The sequence below is a fragment of the Rhinatrema bivittatum genome, chromosome 9, assembly GCF_901001135.1.
Source record: "Rhinatrema bivittatum chromosome 9, aRhiBiv1.1, whole genome shotgun sequence".
NCBI lineage: Eukaryota > Metazoa > Chordata > Amphibia > Gymnophiona > Rhinatrematidae > Rhinatrema > Rhinatrema bivittatum.
The window spans coordinates 186831940-186852810 of NC_042623.1; the positions used below are offsets into that span (position 1 = coordinate 186831940).

General features: G+C 44.5%; 1 protein-coding gene across 2 annotated transcripts in view; it reads left to right on the plus strand.

Moving 5' to 3' along the window:
• LOC115099220 (programmed cell death protein 1-like) overlaps positions 1 to 20089 on the plus strand; it is a 66604-nt gene extending 46515 nt beyond the window's left edge. For both annotated transcript variants that reach the window (XM_029616681.1, XM_029616680.1), the window contains exons 2-5: positions 7671 to 8024; positions 12227 to 12367; positions 15611 to 15645; positions 19733 to 20089. In XM_029616681.1, coding sequence (XP_029472541.1) covers positions 7671 to 8024; positions 12227 to 12367; positions 15611 to 15645; positions 19733 to 19798 — 596 coding nt within the window. In that variant the 3' untranslated portion in view covers positions 19799 to 20089. The remainder of the gene's footprint in view (positions 1 to 7670; positions 8025 to 12226; positions 12368 to 15610; positions 15646 to 19732) is intronic.
• The last annotated feature ends 782 nt before the right edge of the window (positions 20090 to 20871 follow it).

The following is a 20871-nucleotide window of genomic DNA, read 5'->3' on the forward strand; positions in this document are numbered from 1 at the left end:
AATAAGGTAGGGGGGATTTAGGTAGGGCTGGGGGGGTGGGTTAGATAGGGGAAGGCGGGGGGAGCGGAAGAAAAGTTCCCTCCGAGGCCACTCCGATTCCCGTGGAGGGAACGGGGAAAGCCATCGGGGCTCCCCTAGGATTCAGCGCGCGCAAGGTGCACAAGTGTGCACCCCCTTCTGTGCGCTGACCCTGGATTTTATAACATGCGCACGGTAGCGCTCACATGTTATAAAATCGGGTGTACATTTGTGCGCACCGGGTAGCGCGCACAAATGTACCCCATGCGCGCTCGTTTAAAAATCTGCCCCACAGGTTATGAAATGCTGTTGTGGGTCTCTGCAAGGCCATATATGTGCATGCATAGGGCTGAATGGAATTGTTTGAAAGTTATCCTCATGCCGTTCTGAAAATCCTCTCTCGCACACATATTTGAAAGCGGCAGTTTACCGATATCACTGCCGGTTCATCTGGACCTCCAGCTCACCTAGACCCTCTAACACTTCACCCTGAGCTCCCATCAGTTCCCCCAGATCTCCTGCCCCAAAACCGTAGACACGTCTGATGTCACCTGCGTGAATCAATTGGCAGGTGAATGAATACGTTTAGTAATGTGTACAATAAAGCAAGTACTGCATGTACTCCTGACCTGGAATGCCTTACCCCGCCCCTTTTTTTTCCCATGGTAAATTATGCACATGTACTCTCGACATTTATAACCTAGTAATGACGGCAGAAAAGGACTTCTTAAGGGCAGTAACTGCTGCTCCGTGCAGTTAGCCCCAAGCCATAACCCATAAAAATTGCAACTAGCAACATTTTTTACTAGGTGATGAGCTGCTTGACATGCGTTGCTTATGGACTTGGCCATAGAAGCCGTCCTGTGCTTTTTCCCTTATGTCTGCGTATCAGTACCCCGGACCATAGAAGTCTGGGCCCTCTTGGTTATTGTCTGGATCTAATTTCCCTTTTTCCCCTGCCGAAATGGAGAGCAATGTTGCAGTTGCATTAAAAACATCAAGGCTTATTGGTTAAGCCATGTCTTCCACTAAGGGTAGTAACTGCCGCACCAGCAAGTTACACCCCCTACACACTTTTCTTCATTTCCGTCCTCTAGCCTTTAGACACCACAGTGTTTATCCCTTTGAATTCTGTTTTCGTCTTCACCACCTCCTCTGGAAGGGCATTTCCGGCATCTATCACCCTCTCCATGAAGAAATATTTCCTGATGGTTTTGAGTCATCCACCCTAGAGTTTCATTTCATGACCCTTAGTTCTATTGTTTTCTTTCCAATGGAAAAGGTTCAAAGTTTCTGCCTCATTAAAACTTTTTAGTATCTGAAGGTCTGTATCAAATCACCCCTGTACCTTCTCTTCCAGGGTGTACATATTCAGAACCTTCAGCCACTCCTCATAAAGCTTCTGATACAGACACCACAGCATTTTGGTCACCCTTCTCTGGATCGCCTCCGTCCTGTCTTTATCTTTTTTCAGATATGGGTTCCAAAATTAAACACAGTAGTCCACGTGAGGCCTAACCAAGGACCTATACAAGGGCATTATCACCTCCTTTTTCTTACTGGTTATTCCTCTCTATGCAGCCCAGCATTCTTCTGGCTTTAGCTATCACCTTGTTATTTGCCTTCGCCATCGGCAGATCACCAGACACTATCTCCCCAAGATCCTTCTATTGGCTTGTACACATCAGTCTTTCACCCCATCACATACAGCTGTTTTGGATTACCGCACCCCACATGCATGACTCTGCACTTCATGACACTGAATCCCAGTTGCCAAATCTTCGACTAATCTTCATGCTTTCTTAAATCATTTTTCATTCCCTCTACTCCTTGAGGCATGTCCACTCTGATGCAGATCTTAGTGTCATCCACAAATAGACAAACTTTACCTTCTATCCCTTCTGCAATGTCACTCACAAAGATATGGAACAGAACCGGTCCCAACACCGATCCCCGTGGCACGACACTTAACACAGTTCTTTCTTCAGAGCAGATTCCATTTACCATTACACGCTGTCTACTATCAGTCAACCAGTTTGTAATCCATGCCACCACTTTGGCGCTCACACCCAAGCTTCTCGTTTTATTCACAAGCCTCCTGTGTGGGACTGTATCAAAAGCTTTGCTGAAATCCAAGTACATCACATTGAGGGCTCTTCAATCGAGCCAATTCTCTAGTTACCCAATAAAAAAAAAATCAATCAAATTTGTCTGAAAGGACATTCCCTTGGTGACTCTATGCTGCCTCGGATCCAGCAACCCACCCGATTGTAGATAGTTCACTATCCTTTCCAGCCTCTTTTCTGCTACCACTCTTGTGAAGCAGGACCACCACCCCTCTTCTCCAGTCATGCAGCACCCACTCCCATTTCCAGAGATCTATTGAACAGGTCCTTCAGCGGACTCGCCAGCACATCTCTGAGTTCCCTCAGTATCTGGGAATGTATCTTAACTGGTCCCGTGGTCTTGTCCACTTTCAGTTTGCCTAGCTCTTCGCATACATTCTCTTCTGTAAACGGAGTTGTGTCTGTCCCATCCCCATCTACGGTCTTGTCAGCCAGCAACTGTCCTTCTCTAGGGCCTTCTTTAGTGAACACCGAATTGAATTATTTGTTTAATATTTCCACCATTTCTTCATCTCTTCACACAGTGCTCCTTGTCACCTTTGAGTTTCACTATACCACTTCTGGCCTCTCTTCTTTCTCTGATATATCTGAAAAATATTTTGTCACCTCGCCATACCTCTTTGGCATTCCTCTCTTCCACTTGATGTTTTGCTTTTCTTATTTCTTTCTTTGTCTCCCTCAGTTTTAACAGATATTCTTCCTTGTGTTCCCTGCTTTTAGGATCCTTTACATTTCTTGAATGCTGTTCTTTTTGCCTTTATTTTTTCATTCACCTCCTTATAAAACCAGATCAGTTTCTTTTCCCTCTTGTTTACTTTTCTAACATATAATTTGGCCAATTGTTGTTTCACCTCACCTATTTTCTCCCAGTCTTCCAGTTCTTCCTTCCATTTTGACAAAGTCCATGTTTGTGAACTTCAAGACTTGGGTCTTCATGTGACTTCTCTGTACCCTATTTGTGATATCGAACCATACTGTTTGATGATCACTGGTGCTCTAGTGAGCCTCTACCTGAACATTAGAGACATTATCCCCATTTGTGAGCACCAGGTCGAGTATCACACCCTCCCTCATGGGATTCATTACCATTTGTTTGAGCAGAGCCCCTTGCAAGGCACCACTATCTCTCTACTTCTTGTAGATTCCGCAGAAGGGATACTCCAGTCCACATCCAGCAGATTAAAATCTCCAACGAGCAGAACTTCACCCTTTTTTCCCACCTTTTGGATGTCTTCGATGAGTTCTCAGTCCAGTTCTTCTGTTTGAGTCAGTGGCCTATAGATCACACCAGTAAAAATGGAAGCACCATCTTCTTTTTTTTTAGGACATGCTCAAGGCTTCTTCTCTACCTCACATCTGTTGCAATTCAGTTGCTTGGATAATGTTTTTGACATAAAGAGCAACTCCTTCCCTTTTTTGTCTTCTCTGTCCTTCCTTAACAAGTTATAGCCCTGGACCATATCCCAATCATGAGATTCTGTGAACCATGTCTCCATAATAGCAACAATGTCCAATTCCGCCTCTATCATTAGGGCCTGCAGGTATGGGATTTTGTTGCCCAGACTACGAGCATTTGTGATCATAGCTTTTCAGCTGCTCTTCCTAGTCACCTTTTCTGCGAGTACATGCTACTTATGTACATATATGCTATTTTTCTACACCAAACCCCTTTGAAAATTAAATTTACTCCTTTGTTTCTTATCCTTACCTGTTACTAACCCACAATAGTACACTGCTTCCTATTCTATGGCATTTTAATTTCCTCAGAGTATCTCATGAGGGACTTTATCAAATGCCTTCTGCAAATCCAGGTACAATATATCAACCAATTTGTCCTTATCCACCTGCTTATATCCATTTTCAAAGAATTCCAATAGATTAGTAAGGCATATTAACTCCATGCTGGTTCTTCTCCATTAAGCCATGTTTATCCAGATGCCTGGCAACTCTGTTCTTAACAATTGCTTCCACCATTTTCCACTGCACCAAAATCAGAATCACTGGTCTATAGTTTCCTCAGACATCCCTAGTGTCCTTATTAAAAATTGGTGTAGCATTGGCTATCCTCCAGTTCTCAGATAAACACCCTTATTCACAAAGATTAGTTATTCACCACAGGTCCCTTTATTGCCGGTGGGACCTACTCACTAATAATGTGTGTTTTTCACATTAAAATGGTAATGCACCTTTGTGAATAGAGGTGAGAGGCTGATATTGATGACAGATTACCGGAAGCAGGATTGCGACTTCATATCTGAATTCCTTCACAACTCTGGGATGAATACCATCTGGTCCTGCTGATTTGGCATCATTTAGTTTGCCAAGTTGCCCTAACACCTCTTCCAGATTCATAGTGCTTTGCTTCAATTTCTCTGAATCATCACCTATAGAAAATGGCTCTGTTATGGGTAAGAACATAAGAACATGCCATATTGGATCAGACCAAGGGTCCATCAAGCCCAGCATCCTGCTCCAACAGTGGCCAATCCAGGCCATAAGAACCTGGCAAGCACCCAAAAACTAAGTCTATTCCATGTTACCATTGCTAATGGCAGTGGCTATTCTATAAGTGAACTTAATAGCAGGTAATGGACTTCTCCTCCAAGAACTTATCCAATCCTTTTTTAAACACAGCTATACTAACTGCACTAACCACATCCTCTGGCAACAAATTCCAGAGTTTAATTGTGCGTTGAGTAAAAAAGAACTTTCTCCGATTAGTTTTAAATGTGCCCCATGCTAACTTCATGGAGTGCCCCCTAGTCTTTCTACTATCCGAAAGAGTAAATAACCCATTCACATCTACCTGTTCTAGACCTCTCATGATTTTAAACACCTCTGTCATATCCCACATCAGCTGTCTCTTCTCCAAGCTGAAAAGTCCTAACCTCTTTAGTCTTTCCTCATGGAGCTGTTCTATTCCCTTTATCATTTTAGTCGCCCTTCCCTGTACCTTCTCTCTCGCAACTATATCTTTTTTGAGATGAGGCGACCAGAATTGTACACAGTATTCAAGGTGCGGTCTCCCCATGGAGCGATACAGAGGCATTATGACATTTTCCATTTTTATTCACCATTCCCTTTCTAATAATTCCCAACATTCTGTTTGTTTTTTTGACTGCTGCAGCACACTGTACTGACGATTTCAATGTGTTATCCACTATGACGCCTAGATCTCTTTCTTGGGTGGTAGCTCCTAATATGGAACCTAATATTGAGGCCGATTCAGTAAAAGTCGCGGGAGAGCACCCACTCTCCAGGCGCGCGCACATGCCACTCACCTGTGCGCGTGATTCAGTAAAAAAAATATTCCAATTAGGGCCCGCGGTAAAAAGAGGCGCTAGGGACACTAGCGTGTCCCTAGCGCCTCTTTTTTGACAGGAGTGGTGGCTGTCAGCGAGTTTGACAACCGACGCTCAATTTTGCCGGCGTTGGTTCTCAAACCCGCTGACAGCCACGGGTTCGGAAACCGGATGCCGGCAAAATTGAGCGTCTGGTTTTCAACCTGCGAGCCGCGGGCCGATTAAAAAATTTTTTTTGTTTGTTTTTAATTATTTTTAACTTTTGGGACCTCTGACTTAATATCACCATGATATCACCATGATATTAAGTTGGAAGGTGTCAGAAAAGCAGTTTTTACTGCTTTTCTGTGCAGTTTACCAGTGCCGGCAGAAATTAATGCCTATTTTTGGGTAGGCGCTAATTTCTGAAAGTAAAGGGGTAGATTTTACAAATTTGCACACACGTGTACTTTTGTTCGCGCACCAGGCGCAAACAAGAGTACGCGGGATTTTAATAGATACGCGCGTAGCCGTGCGTATCTGTTAAAATCCGGGATCGGCGTGCACAAGGCTGGGCAAAATCGGCAGCTTGTGAGCGCCAAGCCACGCAGCCTGCCTCCATTCCCTCTGAGGCCGCTCTGAAATCAGAATGGCCTCGGAGGGAACTTTCCTTCCACCTCCCCCCACCCTTCCCCCTCCCTTCCCCCTACCTAACCCACCCCCCCAGCCCTATCTAAACCCCCCTACCTTTGTTGTACAAGTTACACCTGCCCGAAGCAGGCGTAACTTGCGCGCACCGGGCCGGCCGCCGGCGCATGATTGCCAGGCGCGGGAGCCATTTCGGAGGCCTCGGCCATGCCCCCAAAATGCCCCTGGGCCGGAACCACGCCCGCGGCCCCGTCCCCAAATGATGCGCTGCCCCAACACGCCCCCCCCCCCCCCCCCCCCGACACGCCCCCCCCCCCAGGAAAGCCCCGGGACTTATGCGCGTCCCGGGGCTTGTGTGTGCTGCCGAGCCTACTCAACATTGGCAGAAAGGAAGGGCAGTCACAACTTCCGACCGATCTTGAAATTAGGTTTACCAAAACCGCAGGAAAAACTCTGGGTTGGCTCACAGCGGGTCACTGACGCCTCCCCTTCCTCACTGAGGCTCACGGAGGGCAGGTCTTCGCTAACCTGCCCGGGCCCAGACCCCGGGGTTCCCCGTTCCCTAAGCCCAGGTGCTGAACAGGCTCCAGCCAGGCCCCAATACTTAAAGAGTAAAAGTTCCAAAAAAAAAAAGACCCAGAGGGGATCAGCCCAAACCAGCCAGAGAGTGGGCTGGAAAGGGAACTTCCTGACCCTGGCCGGGACCACCAAGCAGGGCTTGCCTGGCTGAAACCAGCTGGGCCTGTAAAATAACAAAATCTAACCCCTCGCTGCCTTCTGTACTCAGTACTAAACCCAAAGGACTGCCGAGCGTACCATTCAACACCCGTGTGGATGCAGGTTTTCCCGGCCTGTCCCGTGGCTGTCAGCGGGTTTGACAACCGACGCCGGTGAAATTAAGTGCTATTGTCCCTAGAGCCTCCTTATTAGCTCCCGGCCTCATTTGGTGCCTGGGCGCGCATCGGGAGAGCAGGCGTTCAATTCGGAGCGCCAGTTCTCCCGCGCGTTTTATTGGCTCGGCCTGCAAGTCACCAAACACCCAGGGCTGACTGGGAACCCAGGAAGTGCCCGGGTTACATAGAATATATTATATATATTTTGTAATATACCTCAGCGCATGCTGTTCCACTCTGAAGCCTTCCGGTTCACACTGGTACCTGAAGGACACTCCTTGTGAAAAAAACATTTCCTTCTTATTTCTTTATGTATTTGATTTGTTCTTTTGGAAGTACATTTTCTTTCAGGAAATGACCTCATAAACTGCACCTCTTTCTAAGGTGATCTCCTGCACGTTTGATATCTGGAATGCCTTGCGTTCCAAAGTAAGCGCAAATGCAGGGGGGGGAAAAACCAGGCAAAATTTGATCTGTGCCGGTGGAGGCTGTTATTGATTGTTTACTCAAAGTGGGCCTGGTACAAAATGTTAGCTAAATCAGCCTCACAAGCTTGGAGTGGGGTTAGTAATATCTCCTGACACTTCTGTCCTTGGTACCGCAGATATCCAGTAACATTCTTTGAGGCAGCGTCTAGGCAGGGTGAAGGTAAGAGCTACCAAATCAATATGACCTGTTCGTTTATGCTCTCTTTTTTTTGGCAGATGAGACACTGCTTTTAAGACATTCATCACCAGAATTGCTGCAGCATCCAGGAGAGACAGTCAGGTTCTACTGCAATATCTCCATGGTAAACTACAGTTATGCTGACGTGTTCATTAGCTGGCACAAGGTGCACAACCACAGCAAGCCCGAGAAGATTGTACAGCTTTCTCTTCAAAATGTCAGCGCCAAAGATCAGAGGTTTGATATCCGCTGGAATGCACCCACTCACGCCGTGGAACTGAGCATCAGAGACCTCTGGCAGAACGACAGCGGGAGCTATTACTGTGAACTGATAAATACAAAGGCTCAGAATCGTATAATCAAGAGCAATCTTTTGAATCTCTCAATAACAGGTATGTCTCGAAGGCGCTGCGTTGCCACACAGGTTTAGGTTGCTTTTCCAAAAGATGGGTAAGAAGGGGAGAAGTGATGATTGTTGGAGACTTTAATCTGCCGGATGTAGACTGGAGAATCCCTTCTGCAGAATCTAACAGTAGTAGCGAGATAGTGGATGCCCTGCAAAGGGCTCTGTTCAAACAAATGGTAATGGAACCCACGAGGGAGGGAGCTATACTCGACCTAGTGCTCACTAACGGGGATAATGTCTCTAATGTCCAGGTGGGTGCTCACCTCAGCACCAGTGATCATCAAACGATATGGTTTGACATCACAAATAAGATACAGAGATGTTGAACGAAGACCTGAGTTTTGCATTTCAAAAATACGAACTTTATTGAACTGGGGAAGTACCTGGAGGTAGAACTAGAAGACTGGGAGAAAACAAGAGAGGTGGAACAACAGTGGGCCAAACTAAAAAGAGCAATTGCAAAGGCAACAAATCTATATGTGAGAAAAATCAAGAAAAGTACGAGAAATAAGAAACCTATCTGGTTCTCAAAAGAGGTGGCTGATAAAATAAAAGCAAAAAGAACAGTGTTCATGAAATATAAAAGATCCCAAAGGGAGGAACACAAGGAAGAATATCTGGTTAAACTGAGGGAGACGAAAAAAGTAATCAAGAAAGCAAAAAGTCAAGTGGAAGAAAGGATTGCCAAAGAGGTAAAGCGATGTGACAAAGCATTTTTCAGATACATCAGAGAAAGGAAGAGGTCCAAAGTGGTATAGTGAAATGGAAAGGTGAAAAGGATCAATGTGTGGAGAGAGACAAAGGAATGGCAGAAATATTAAACAAATACTTCAGTTTGGTGTTCACTAAAGAAGACCCTGGAGAATGTCTATCGCTAGTTAAAAAGCAAATGGAAGGGGGGTGGAGTAGATGAAACTCCGTAATCAAAGATGGATACTTTAAACTGAATGTTCTAAAAAGACTGAAGCCTCCTTTTATATCCAAAAGACTTTAGAACTGTCTTGCAAGCCCTTGTTTTATCTAAGTTAGATTACTGTAATTTGATGTTTTTGGGCCTACCTGCTAATGTTATAAGACCTTTGCAATTACTACAAAATTCCGTGGCCAGACTTTTAACTGGGACTAGAAGATCCGACCATATCACTCCTATACTGAAGGATCTTCACTGGTTGCCTGACAAATATCGAGCCCAACACAAAGTTTTATCTTTAATTCATAAAACATTGTACAATGAAAATATTGAATGGCTAACCTCAGCTTTACATTTCCATAGTCCCTCAAGAATCACAAGATCAACTGGTACTGGGATGTTGCCTATTCCATCTCCTAAAATTGCACACCTCAATAATGTACGAGAAAGGGCGATTTCTATTGTCAGGCCCCAACTGTGGAACTCCCTGCCACAAGATTTACGGATGGAATCAGATATTAAAGTATTTAAAAAGGGTGTAAAAACTTGGCTATTCCAACAGGCCTTCCAATAATTTTATTGATGTTATACCCTTTTAATATTTATTTATTTTACTACTTTTCTTAATCTTTTGAATCTTTAAACTTTTAATTTTAATTTCTATGTTTTAATTATTTTTAAATTTTTATTACTTTATTTATTATGAAACTATGTATTTATATCTTTTTCTTTTACTTTTGAAATGCAGATGTTTTTAAATGAATATTTGCCTGTAAGTGTAAACTGATGTGACATGTTCTCATAAACATCGGTATATAAAAATTAATAAATAAATAAATAATAATGGAGATGCTGCTGAAGGAAAGAATAGTGAACTATCTACAGTCAGAAGAATTGCTGGACCAGAGGCAGCATGGCTTCACCAGAGGAAGGTCCTGTCAGACAGATCTGATTCACCTTTTTGATTGGGTGACTAGAGAATTGGCTCGATTGAAGAGCCCTCAATGTGATCTACTTGAAATTCAGTAAAGCTTTTGACACAGTTTCCCGCATAGGAGGCTTGTAAATAAAATGAGAAACTTGGGAGAGCGCCAAGGTGGTGGCCTGGATTACAAACTGGTTGACAGATAGAAGACAGCATGTGATGGTAAATGGAACCTACTTGAAGAGAGAACGGTGTTAAGCGGAATGCCGCAAGGATCGGCTTTGGGACCAGTGCTATTTAAAATCTTTGTGATCGACATTGCGGAATTATTACTCTCTGCTTTTATGGCAGGGGGAAAAGAGGAATACTGATGCTGCCTGATCTCCGCCTGCCCTGACCTCTTGCCTGGATATTGACTTTGCCAAATCTCTGCCTGCCCTGACCTATTGGCTGGATACCACACTGTCCGATCTCTGCCTACCCTGACCTTGACTTGGTTATTAACTCCGCCTGTCCGCGTTCCTCGGGACCCTGGCTGCTAGCCTCAGAACTCAAGGGCTTAAACTGTGGGGGAAGAGGCTGGTGCAGGTGAAGCCTAGCTTCTGTCCCAGTTCCAGTGAGTCTGCCTCCTTTTTGGTGGGGGCCCAGCTGGTTCGCTAGCTGGGCAGCACCAATCCCAGCACAACTGAAGGGCTCACACTCCAGCTTGGATGATCTGAGCAGAATCAAACCATCACACCCTCAGCTTGGTAGAGTTTGGACCCAATCCAACCTAGGTTACCCTTTCAAAATATTTACCCCTAAAATCAAAGGATATTTATTCATTCAAGATAAGAAAAAAATGTTGTTTATTATTAAACCTAGTTGACTACTTAAAGCTCTGAAGTTATCAATGTTCAGATATAATAGAGGCATCATCAATAGAAGTATTTAAGTACCAGCTGTTCAAGTGCATAAATTATAATTAGCTAATATTGCAGGTAGAAGTTGTATGGAAATGCTTTGACCTTAGTAGGTGAAACTCTATAAGAATCCAATGATCTTATAAAGTAATCATATACAATGACCAATTACAGTTGGTCTCTTGGGCCAACAAATTCTCCACCACAAGGGCTCTCACCTGTGGAATCCCCCAGGGCTCTGTGTTCTCCACAATCCTCTTCAACACCTACATTTGTCCAATCTGTGACATCATCCATTCTTTCAACACTGAAAGTCACGTATTTGTTGATGACATCAGCCATTGCATATCTCAATGATTGTCTCAAAGTGATGACTCTATAGCTTGAGAAATACACACTCAGACTAAACTGCTTCAAAACAGAACTCCTGTGGTTAAGCCAAAAAGGATGATTCCTATCAACTTTACTTGTATTACTTGAAACCCATTTACAACTCAAAGATTCCATGCACAGTCTGGGAGTGCAGCTTGACCATCATCTCAAGATGGAAATCCACGTCTTAATCATGATAAAGACTTCCTTTATATATCTGTGTCAGATTCATCATCTACGCAATGACCTCAATAAACATGATTTAGCTATCACTATATACTTACAGTTCACCACCCACAGAGACTACTTCAATTCCTTATTTCATAACTTCTCAAAATACCTCCAGCTTTTACAGGGCAGCAAGATTATTGGAAGAGGTCAAATCCAGGTGACCCCAATTTTTTTAGGAATTATACTGGCTCCCAGTTCAGAGTAGAGTAAAATTCAAAACATTACAGGTTCTCTTCAAATGCTTGAACCAACTGGCTCCTGAGTGTCTTCCCCAATTGCTGCGCAGCCAGACCCTCTTGTGGAAGCTTCAGTCCCCCTCACTATTGGCATTAGTTAGACTATCATGCATGAACTTTGCTCATTCACCTTCTTTGTCCCCAAAATTTGAAACCACTTGAAAACTTGTTACCACCAGTAACATCTACAAAAACAACTTGTTACACCAGTAACATCTACAAAAAAAATCAAAACCTGGCTATTCAGCCACGCCTTCCTCCTCAGCAGAGACTCGACTACTACCATGTATACCTGAACCACTGACCACAAATTCCTTTTCATAGGCTCGCCTATTACCTGGTTGTTTCTCCCCAGTAATATTTAATTTATCTTGCGTCGGATGCTTAACTTGCATCTTATTTGTGTGTATACATTATTCATGCATTCAATGTAGCTTGCTCCCAATCTACCTCATAGCTGTATGCATACATCATCCAGTTGGGTGCTCAATGTATCTTGCTTTCTGTCTTGTGCCTTACCATAAAAAAGGTGGAATATCAAACGTATATAATATAGAAATAATGCATGGCTGCCATTACTAATCTTGATTCCTTGATGTATTCATATTTTAGACAAAGTTGAAATGTTATCCACTGTTACCCCACACACCAGTAACGTCAATGTACCAATCAGTGTGATATCGTCAGTCATTGCAATCATGCTGCTCCTGCTCCTTGGATACGTTCTTTTTCTCCTCCTGCGCAAGGCTGAAGGTATGTATCTGGCCATGGTTTCTAATATTCTTCAAAAAGTTAAAGAAAGGGGAAAGAGAAGGAACTTGTCCCAGAGAGCACCAAAAAATTGTCAGAAAAATGCAGTCTGTGTGATTATAGGGGGCTCAAAATGTCTACACAATTCTCATTTTGTGTATCTTGTCCTTCTCACTTAAGAGTTTCTCAAAATGCCCCTTCCGCGAAATTTTTGGATGAATGGAAGAATCACATGCATAGGATGAGAATTACGTAGACTCTTTTGAAATCACTCTCCCAGTGTTCTCTGCACTTTTCCTGATGGCCTCCCAGCTGGTGTCGGTAGCAAATTGGCCCAAGAATTTAATGGAGCCAGGAGATGGAAGCAAACGCGTGCACTCTCCTATTACCGTTACATTACAGGACAGTCTGATATTAAACAGGCGTTCATAATACCAGAGGGGAAGGGGAAAACATCATTCAGGATCGGCAAAGTATTTTTGCGTTTGAAGGGTGGGACAAGTTTGAATTCACGAGGGCTGGTGCGTTTGTCTCGTAGCCAGAATGGATTTAATAAATAAAATCCACCAAAGGCAGATCAACAAAAACCTATGCCAAGTAAGTCTTTTCACAAATGAATAACCACACTTTGTAAGAATGACCTCACCATCTATGAAAACAATTTTCCAGTGATATGAAATTGCATATTCAATCACATTAGTATGTTTGAAAAAGCATAATTTGAATATATTTTTTAAAAAAAAGCTATAAAAATGGAATGAAAAAGGCTGTCAGTTCAAATATGTGTTCCAACTGCAAGTGGCAGTAATTTGAAATGCAGTCATGTCAATTGTAGTTAATCAATAATTCACATTTCACTTAGCGACCTGCCAGTTCAGACGCGTCTTGGATAATGTCAGAAATGAGTTTGGAAGACTTGGTCTACTTTTCTGTGGGCGCTTGTTCAGATTGTAAAACAGCATTACACAGTTTAATACCACTGAGAGTTTATTTCCCATTTCGGCTCAGGACTGGACTAGCACAGGCTCCAGGCCTTATATACCAGCAGAGCAGTGTAAATCTGGAAATCTCATGATTTACCTTTCTACCACCAGAGATTTCATCAGGAATCTGGTCCCAGATCTCAGCCTGCTTGCCTGGATGTCCCACTTCCACCTTAAAATGAACATGACCAAGACAGTACGCCTTATCTTAACTCCAAGTCCACTTCTCCTCTTCCCTCCCTCCTCTGTTTCTGTGAATACCACTGTAATCCTCCTAGTCCTTTCAGCCCATAACCTTGAGTCATCATCGGCTCCTTTCCATCTCTACACATATCCAAAACACTGCTAAAATGTGCTGTTTCTTTCTTTATAACACCACCAAAAGCCATCCCTTCCTGTCTGAACACAGTACCAGAACCCCTATCCACTCTCTCATCTCCTCCCGCTTAGACTATTGCAACCTGCTTCTCGCAGGTCTCCCGGCGAGACATCTCTCTCCAGTGCAATCCGTCCTTATTCAGCTGTGCAGATTTTCTTTCAGCCAAGTCACTAACCCCATATATCTCCCCTCTTCTTAAGTCACTACCATTGCCTCTCTATCCATTCCCACATATAATTCAAGCTTCTCTTACCTACAAGAGTTTTCACTGCAGTTCCTCTCTCATCTCTCCCTACACCCCCTCCTCGTGCACTCCGCTCATCGGACGAGTCACTCCTACCTGTGCCTTTCTCCTCTCCCGCCAATTCCCGACTCTGTGCTTTCCACCTGATTGCACTGTGTGCTTGGAAGAGGCTTCCTGAACCGGTGCACCAGGCTCCCTCTCTCGCCATGTTTAAATATCATTTAAACACCCATCTTTTTGAGGCTGCTTTTAAATCTTAATCCCTCATTGTTCCGTTTACAGCCTCATTGATTTTAATCATTTCCTAATAAATGCAATTCCCAAAGTCTCTTGTACCCTGACTGTTTGTCTTGATTAGAGTGTAAGCTCTACCTAGAAGGGACTGTCTCTTACATGATTTTAGTACAGTGCGCACATGTCACGTAGTGTTAAGTAGTAGCAATAGTAACAGAGCCATGTGGAAAAGCTTGCACCATGTCTGGTTTCCAAGTTCCAACTGCATTAATTAGTTTAATCTCTAATACTTTCAGCCGCATCTCCACTACGAAATATTGCAGATAAGATTCCAGAGCCCACGCAGGGCGCTCTGTGATTCGACACAGTCCATGTTCTGACTAAAGCATGCAAACTCTTCTAACTATGAAACCACAGAAGAGGAAAAAAAAATGTACAACTCGACACTTAAGAATGTCTGAAATGCTATTTTGCGTATTCTGGGGCCATGCAGAGAGCACATGGTGGTTACATGTTCAGTCAAGAACAGGAAAGAAGGCATTGAGGGGTGCAGCTAAGCAGATAATTGTTCTCATATTTTAAGGGATGCCAATCTGTACACAAGGCACAGCTAACACGTCATGCATGGGGATAAAAATAGAAAACTCTGCTTATTTATTTTATTTATTTATTTAGGTTTTTTATATACCGGCATTCATGAACAAGTCACATCATGCTGGTTTACATAGAAACAGGGGGTGCATAGAATAATAGAACTAAACTGGTTCTATTAAAATAAAATAAAAATAAAATAAAATAAATTAATTAATTAAATTAAATTAAAATAAATAAAATAAATAAAATTAATTAAATTAAAATAAAATAAATTAAATTAAAATAAAATAAAAATAGAACTAAACTGGTGCATAGAACAATAGAACTAAACTGGGGTGCATAGAACAATATAACTAAACTGGCACGGTAAATAAGGAACCGTTCAATTACCCTTTCACTCCTGTGAGATCCGAAGGATCCACATAAGAACTGATGGAAGAACCGTGTGTTTGTTTCTCTTATCCTATTTCTACCCATGTCTATGTGTGGCGGGTGGGACAATGACAGCCCTAATCATAATACCTGTGGCCTTTCCTTTGCCAGAATAACTCCGTACGATCACAAAGTTTGCCAGACAGCGGCTGTGCATTTCTGGAAGTGGACCCAGAATGCAGACAGGATGAATGGGAATTGAAATGTACCGTGGTCCAGTTGCCTCGCTGTGATATATTTCAGGCCCGCTTCTGGCTGGGTTCCTTCACAGCTTTGCACCTGCTTTGAGCTCTTGGGTGGGTGGTACTGGAGATAACGTCTCCAGTAATTGCCATAGTCCAGCCCCTATCTTTATAACCAAGTGTGTGTTGCCTTCACAGAGAACAAGAAACTGCAAAGTGAGAACAAACATTCGGTAAGATTTTTTTTTTTCATTGGCTGTGTGTTGGTTATTGAATTGTGAGAAATACAGGTTTCCATTACTGAAAATCACAGGAAATAAAAAGGGATAGTTTTGAGTTGTTATTATATTAACCTTAAACTTTCTTTTGCAAACACACACTGTCCCCAGCAAACCAATAATTACCCCTCAGTAAGCCAATACTTTTGCAAGCTTAACATAATAGCTTTTACCTGTTCAAGTCCTGCTCACACCCCAACAGATGCAGCTTCTGCTATCACTACACCCTCTGGATTTAGCTCTGACTGTGAGAGGATGAAAGAATCATGCAAGAGCCAGGATACTGTGCTACAACATCTGTTATGAGCTTTATAGCAGTGCAGGTCATTGGGGGAGTGGAAGGCCTTTCTGTTCCTGTAGCTCCTTCAGTAGAGGCAGGCAGCCTGATTATAATCGGGCCGATACAGTACAGTGCGTTCCGACAGAGCGCACTGTTAACCCTTGATTGGACGCGCATTTTGGCGTGCTAGCGTTACCCCTTATTCAGTAAGAGGTCGAAAACGCGCATCCAACCCCCCACGAACCTAATAGTGCCCGCAACATGCAAATGCATGTTGATGGCCCTATTAGGTATTCCCGCGCGATTCAGTAAGTAAAATGTGCAGCCAAGCCGCACATTTTATTTTAAGAAATTAGCGCCTACCCAAAGGTAGGCGCTAATTTCTGCTTTTCTGTGCACCCTCCGACTTAATACCGAAGGGTAAAAAAAGTAAAAAAAAAAAAGAAAAAAAAATTCAAAGTAGGCCCCGCGGGATGAAAACCGGACGCTCAATTTTGCCGCCATCTGGTTTCCGAACCCGTGGCTGGCAAAATTGAGCGTCAGCTGTCAAACCCGCTGACAGCCGCCGCTCCTGTCCCTAAAGAGGTGCTAGGGACGCGCCAGTGTCCCTAGCGCCTCTTTTTACCTGTTTCTACCGTGGGACCTAATTTGCATAGTGTATCACGCGCACAGGAGAGTGTCCTGTGCACGCGCCCACTCTCCCGCGGACTTTACTGTATCGGCCCGCATGTGAGTACAATCTATTGCCCTTGTGCCAACCTGCAATGTGACTACAGTCTGTGCTTTCATGGCATCTCTGGGTTAGACTCTCTAAATCCCCTTTTAACTCCTGGCAGAGATGTACAATAGTTTGTCAGATCTAAATCTGGTGAAGACTTGTTCCTCAGAAACTCCCAAAACCCTTATTCTGGGCCTGTAGACGCTTCTGGGAGGGTATCTACTTTTCCTCTGCAGGGACTGCCTCCTCTCCATGTCTCACAGATGAGACAACTCATTGGGGTGAAAGACAAAGCACCAAATCAGTAAAAAGAATCAAACCAGCAAAAGTACTACTAATCTACCACAAAACTGACCCCCAGATCACAAAGGAGAAAGTGGTTTTTGTCATATGTGCTTACATAGGTGGTGAACTGTCTGATGATGGCATTAGCCAATACAGTGCACTGAAAATACATAGTTGCGTATCGTGCACCATCATGCCCCTGAAATGCCCCTTTACTATGCGCACTAAGTTATGTGTCATGCAGAAGTATGGATAATAGTTGTCCCAGCTGAAAATTAAAGATGCACGCTATGCAGGCGAGTGCACGTGGGAACCCCATTTTTAAGCGCATTAAACCTAAGTCTTTGAAAACGACCTCCTATGGTACACTTGTCTCTTCATAGTCAATAAAACTGTCCCATATTCTGTAGGGCAGAGTTCTGGTCCTGGAGAAAAAAATCTGACTCTCTGAGGGCCATGGCATCATTTATCAGACCAATGTAAAAATTATCCAAAGGCAGTCTGGACCAGGAGCTTTCCATACTGTTATGGGGAGCGCTGGGAGAGCGATCCCCCTTAGAGGGAGTGTGCCCTTGGGCCCCTGGCACAATCCCAGGTGGATCAGGACCGCGCCAAGGGTAGGTGTAGCGTGTGACAGCATGGGTGGCGAGAGACGGCCCGACCCCCAGCCGGACCTGCATGCCTCTGGAACCAACTATGGAATGTTGGTAATGAACAGTCCTCCGACCGTTCCCAGCCTTTTCGGACCTGCCACTGGGATGGCAAAAGGCAGCAGGCCGGACTCAGGGCGTTGGCAGACGGAGGTTCAGTAACAGAAGACAAAGACTCAGGAACCACAGACTGTAGACGTAGGAACTTGGAAGGTTCAGACATTAGCACGGTCCCTTAGGGCGCCCTACACAGCCAGTACCACTGGTCTGGTCAAGGACCACCCTGTCCTACATCTGCGGGAGCGGAACCAGCACAGGAAGGGGACGAGGTACTGCACACCGGCAGTCAGAAGTGAGGTACTGCACACCAGCAGTCAGGAGCGAGGACTGGGACATGAACAAAAGGAACAAACATTAGGAAACAACAGGAACGTGCAAGACACCGGACACCAAGCTGGAACAAAGAACAAAGGCCTGACAGAGTGCTGGAAGAGGAGACATCCAGAGATGAGTAACTCCAATGCAAGGTAATGCATGAGTGCTGGAGAAGAGCTTTTATACCCCAGGAGCAGGCAACTGCCTGGGAGGAGTCCAGATGGACCACACCTCTCTGGCCCTATCAGAGTGGAGAGGAGCCACGGGCCTGCCCCTTAGGAGAGGGGCGTGGCCCACACCAGAGCATCCAGGCTGCAGTGGAGCAGGCCTCAGGTAGGCCCTGCTGACACCGAAGGCCTCCCAGGCTGTGGAGCAAGATCCGGATGATTACTCAGGCGAGACCCCGGCTTCGGAGCAGCCTCCAGAGAAGGTGAGAGGCCTCCTGTGGCACAGCTACGGGAGGAATCGTAACACATACCATGTTTGAAGAAGAGACCGACATGATCTCAAACTCTCTCATGTGCAGTTTCGTCTTTGGACGATCCTTAGATGGCCTAATGAAAGGAGTCACCACATGTGAAGTGTCCTGCTCTCTCCTTGGTTCTTTCATTCTCTCATTTCTTCTAGCAGTTATTCTCCTAACCATTCTCCAGTCAGGATTTAGTGTATTAATAATAATAATAATAATAATAATAATGACTTATGTTTAATGTAATGAGAATGGTTGATGATTGCTCAGCTTCTTTGGGTTTTCCTTTTCTGTTCTTCATACTTCTGAGATTCTGAGATTCACTTTTATGGGAGCTTTTTCGCTTTTTAAAATTTTGATCAGGATTTCGTGTAATGATAACAATTGTTTCTCTGGATGGTCAGGTGACCTAGTTTGGACCAATCCGAGGTGGTATATATTTAGTGAGTTTGCACAGCTATTTGAATGCCAGCAGGTTTCACGCTGCTCAGCAGTTTTATAGATTTATAGACAGAGGGGATGGATTATCAAAACGATTTATGTACAGAGAACACAGTGTTATCCATATAACTGGCTGTTGTGAAAAAGCCCGGGGCTCAGCACATATGGAAGTATGTACATAAGTCGATTTTGAGTGTAGTTTTATGCACACTGGTTATTGGCATTCCGGGAGTCGGGGGGGGGGGGGGGGGAATGTGGAGAGGAGGACGGATTTGGGACTTATTTTTCTTTTATTATCAAACACGTGCACGTTATGGAACAACCTATGCAGTTTTAGGGGCATTGAGAGGAGGCATTCCTGGGGACACGTTTAGAGAGAGGGGAGGAAAGTCCCATGTGCCAACAGCGTTTTCTAATCTTCACGTGCACCTTTCCAGCAAAATTCCACCCACAGAGAAAGCAGGGGCAAGTTGTGGGAGTACGCACACCTGGGGGGGGGGGGGGGGGGGCAGCGAGAGAGGAGGGAAGAGGGATTACACCAGCTTACTTTGCAATAGAAATGATTTGTTTTATTTATTTATTTTGCTTTTACATTCCGCCTTTCAGTGGATTACGTTCAGCTCCTGTAGGGACGACTCGGGAATTTTCAGTAGTAGCTGGCAATCGTACTTTACTAGGGAAATGGGCATAATGTCATAAAAGCCTATATTCACAGGCTACATGACACTGAGAGGAAAGTCCCAGTCTCTCATGCGTCTCTGTACAGTGCTGTGTATATCTGGTATGCACCATACAAATGATTAATGAGATGATAATCTTACCAGGGCCAACAGCAAGAGACTGGACGAGAGACCTCGGAAAGCAGGTTGCCAAGCCAAGAGCTGAATTGATCCCTTGCCATCTGGTTGAGAATGACTTTCCCCTATCATGAATCCAACACAAATGACCACATGTACTTTGTACCCTCGGCAAGTGCATGTGGACTTTTCTTTTGACAATTAGGGCAAGGCCTGCAGGTGAAAATTACGTTTGGTCTTTGTCCCAGTGCAGACGGTGTGAATATTTCTCAAAGAGCAAGAACTGGAGACTGATTAGACTAGGAGTAGGCAACTCCAGGTCCGCTTTGTGTTTCAGGAGATCCACAGTGAATAGGCAGGAGGTACATTTGCATTAACGGTCTCCATTGCAGGCAAATATATTTCATGCTTATTCGCTGTGGATCTCCTGAAAACCAGACCTGATTGTGACATGTCAGGACTGGCGTTGCCTACTCCAAGATTAGACACTGTGGAGGATTATATCTCAACGCAGAAAGTCACCGCAATCCCTACCGATGGGCAGGGGAATGGATTGCTCCTGTCCCCGGGAAAGAAAGAAAAATATTGTAAAAGAGTTTTTGACGGGGGTAGGGGAAGTCGGAATGGAGGCCTGGCAGCGTTTCGTTTTCTTTCTCCGACAGGACCCAACATTTTATTTGGGGGGGGGGGTTTCCTTTCATTTTATTTCTTCGGTTTTAAAAGTTCAGTTGTCTATTTATTTAAAGCAAAAAAAATGTGGAAGAGCCTTTGCCTACCTCTAGTGGACATGAATTCTCCCTGCCATATGTATTCCTCCTTTGTATCCGCTGGGCCTTTCGGGCCGCTGATATTCAAGCCCGGTCTAGGTCGCATGCTGCTGCTGCTGTAAGGCCGAGGGACTGAGCTGTAAACTAAAGAGGTTTCTCTCTGCTGCTTTCAGGACATGGAGCCCCGGGCCCCTTCCGTGTATTCTGTAGACTACGGTGTCCTGGAGTTTCGGAACGACGGCAGCACCAAGATGCCCCCTCCGACCGATAACGTGGAGTACGCGACCATCGTCTTCCCCCAAGCACCGCCCGCCAAGAAGAAGAAAAAGAGGAGGCAAGAGCCCGCGTAAAGGATCCATCCCACGGGCCTTTCTTCTCGTGTCCCCCCCCCCCCCAGCG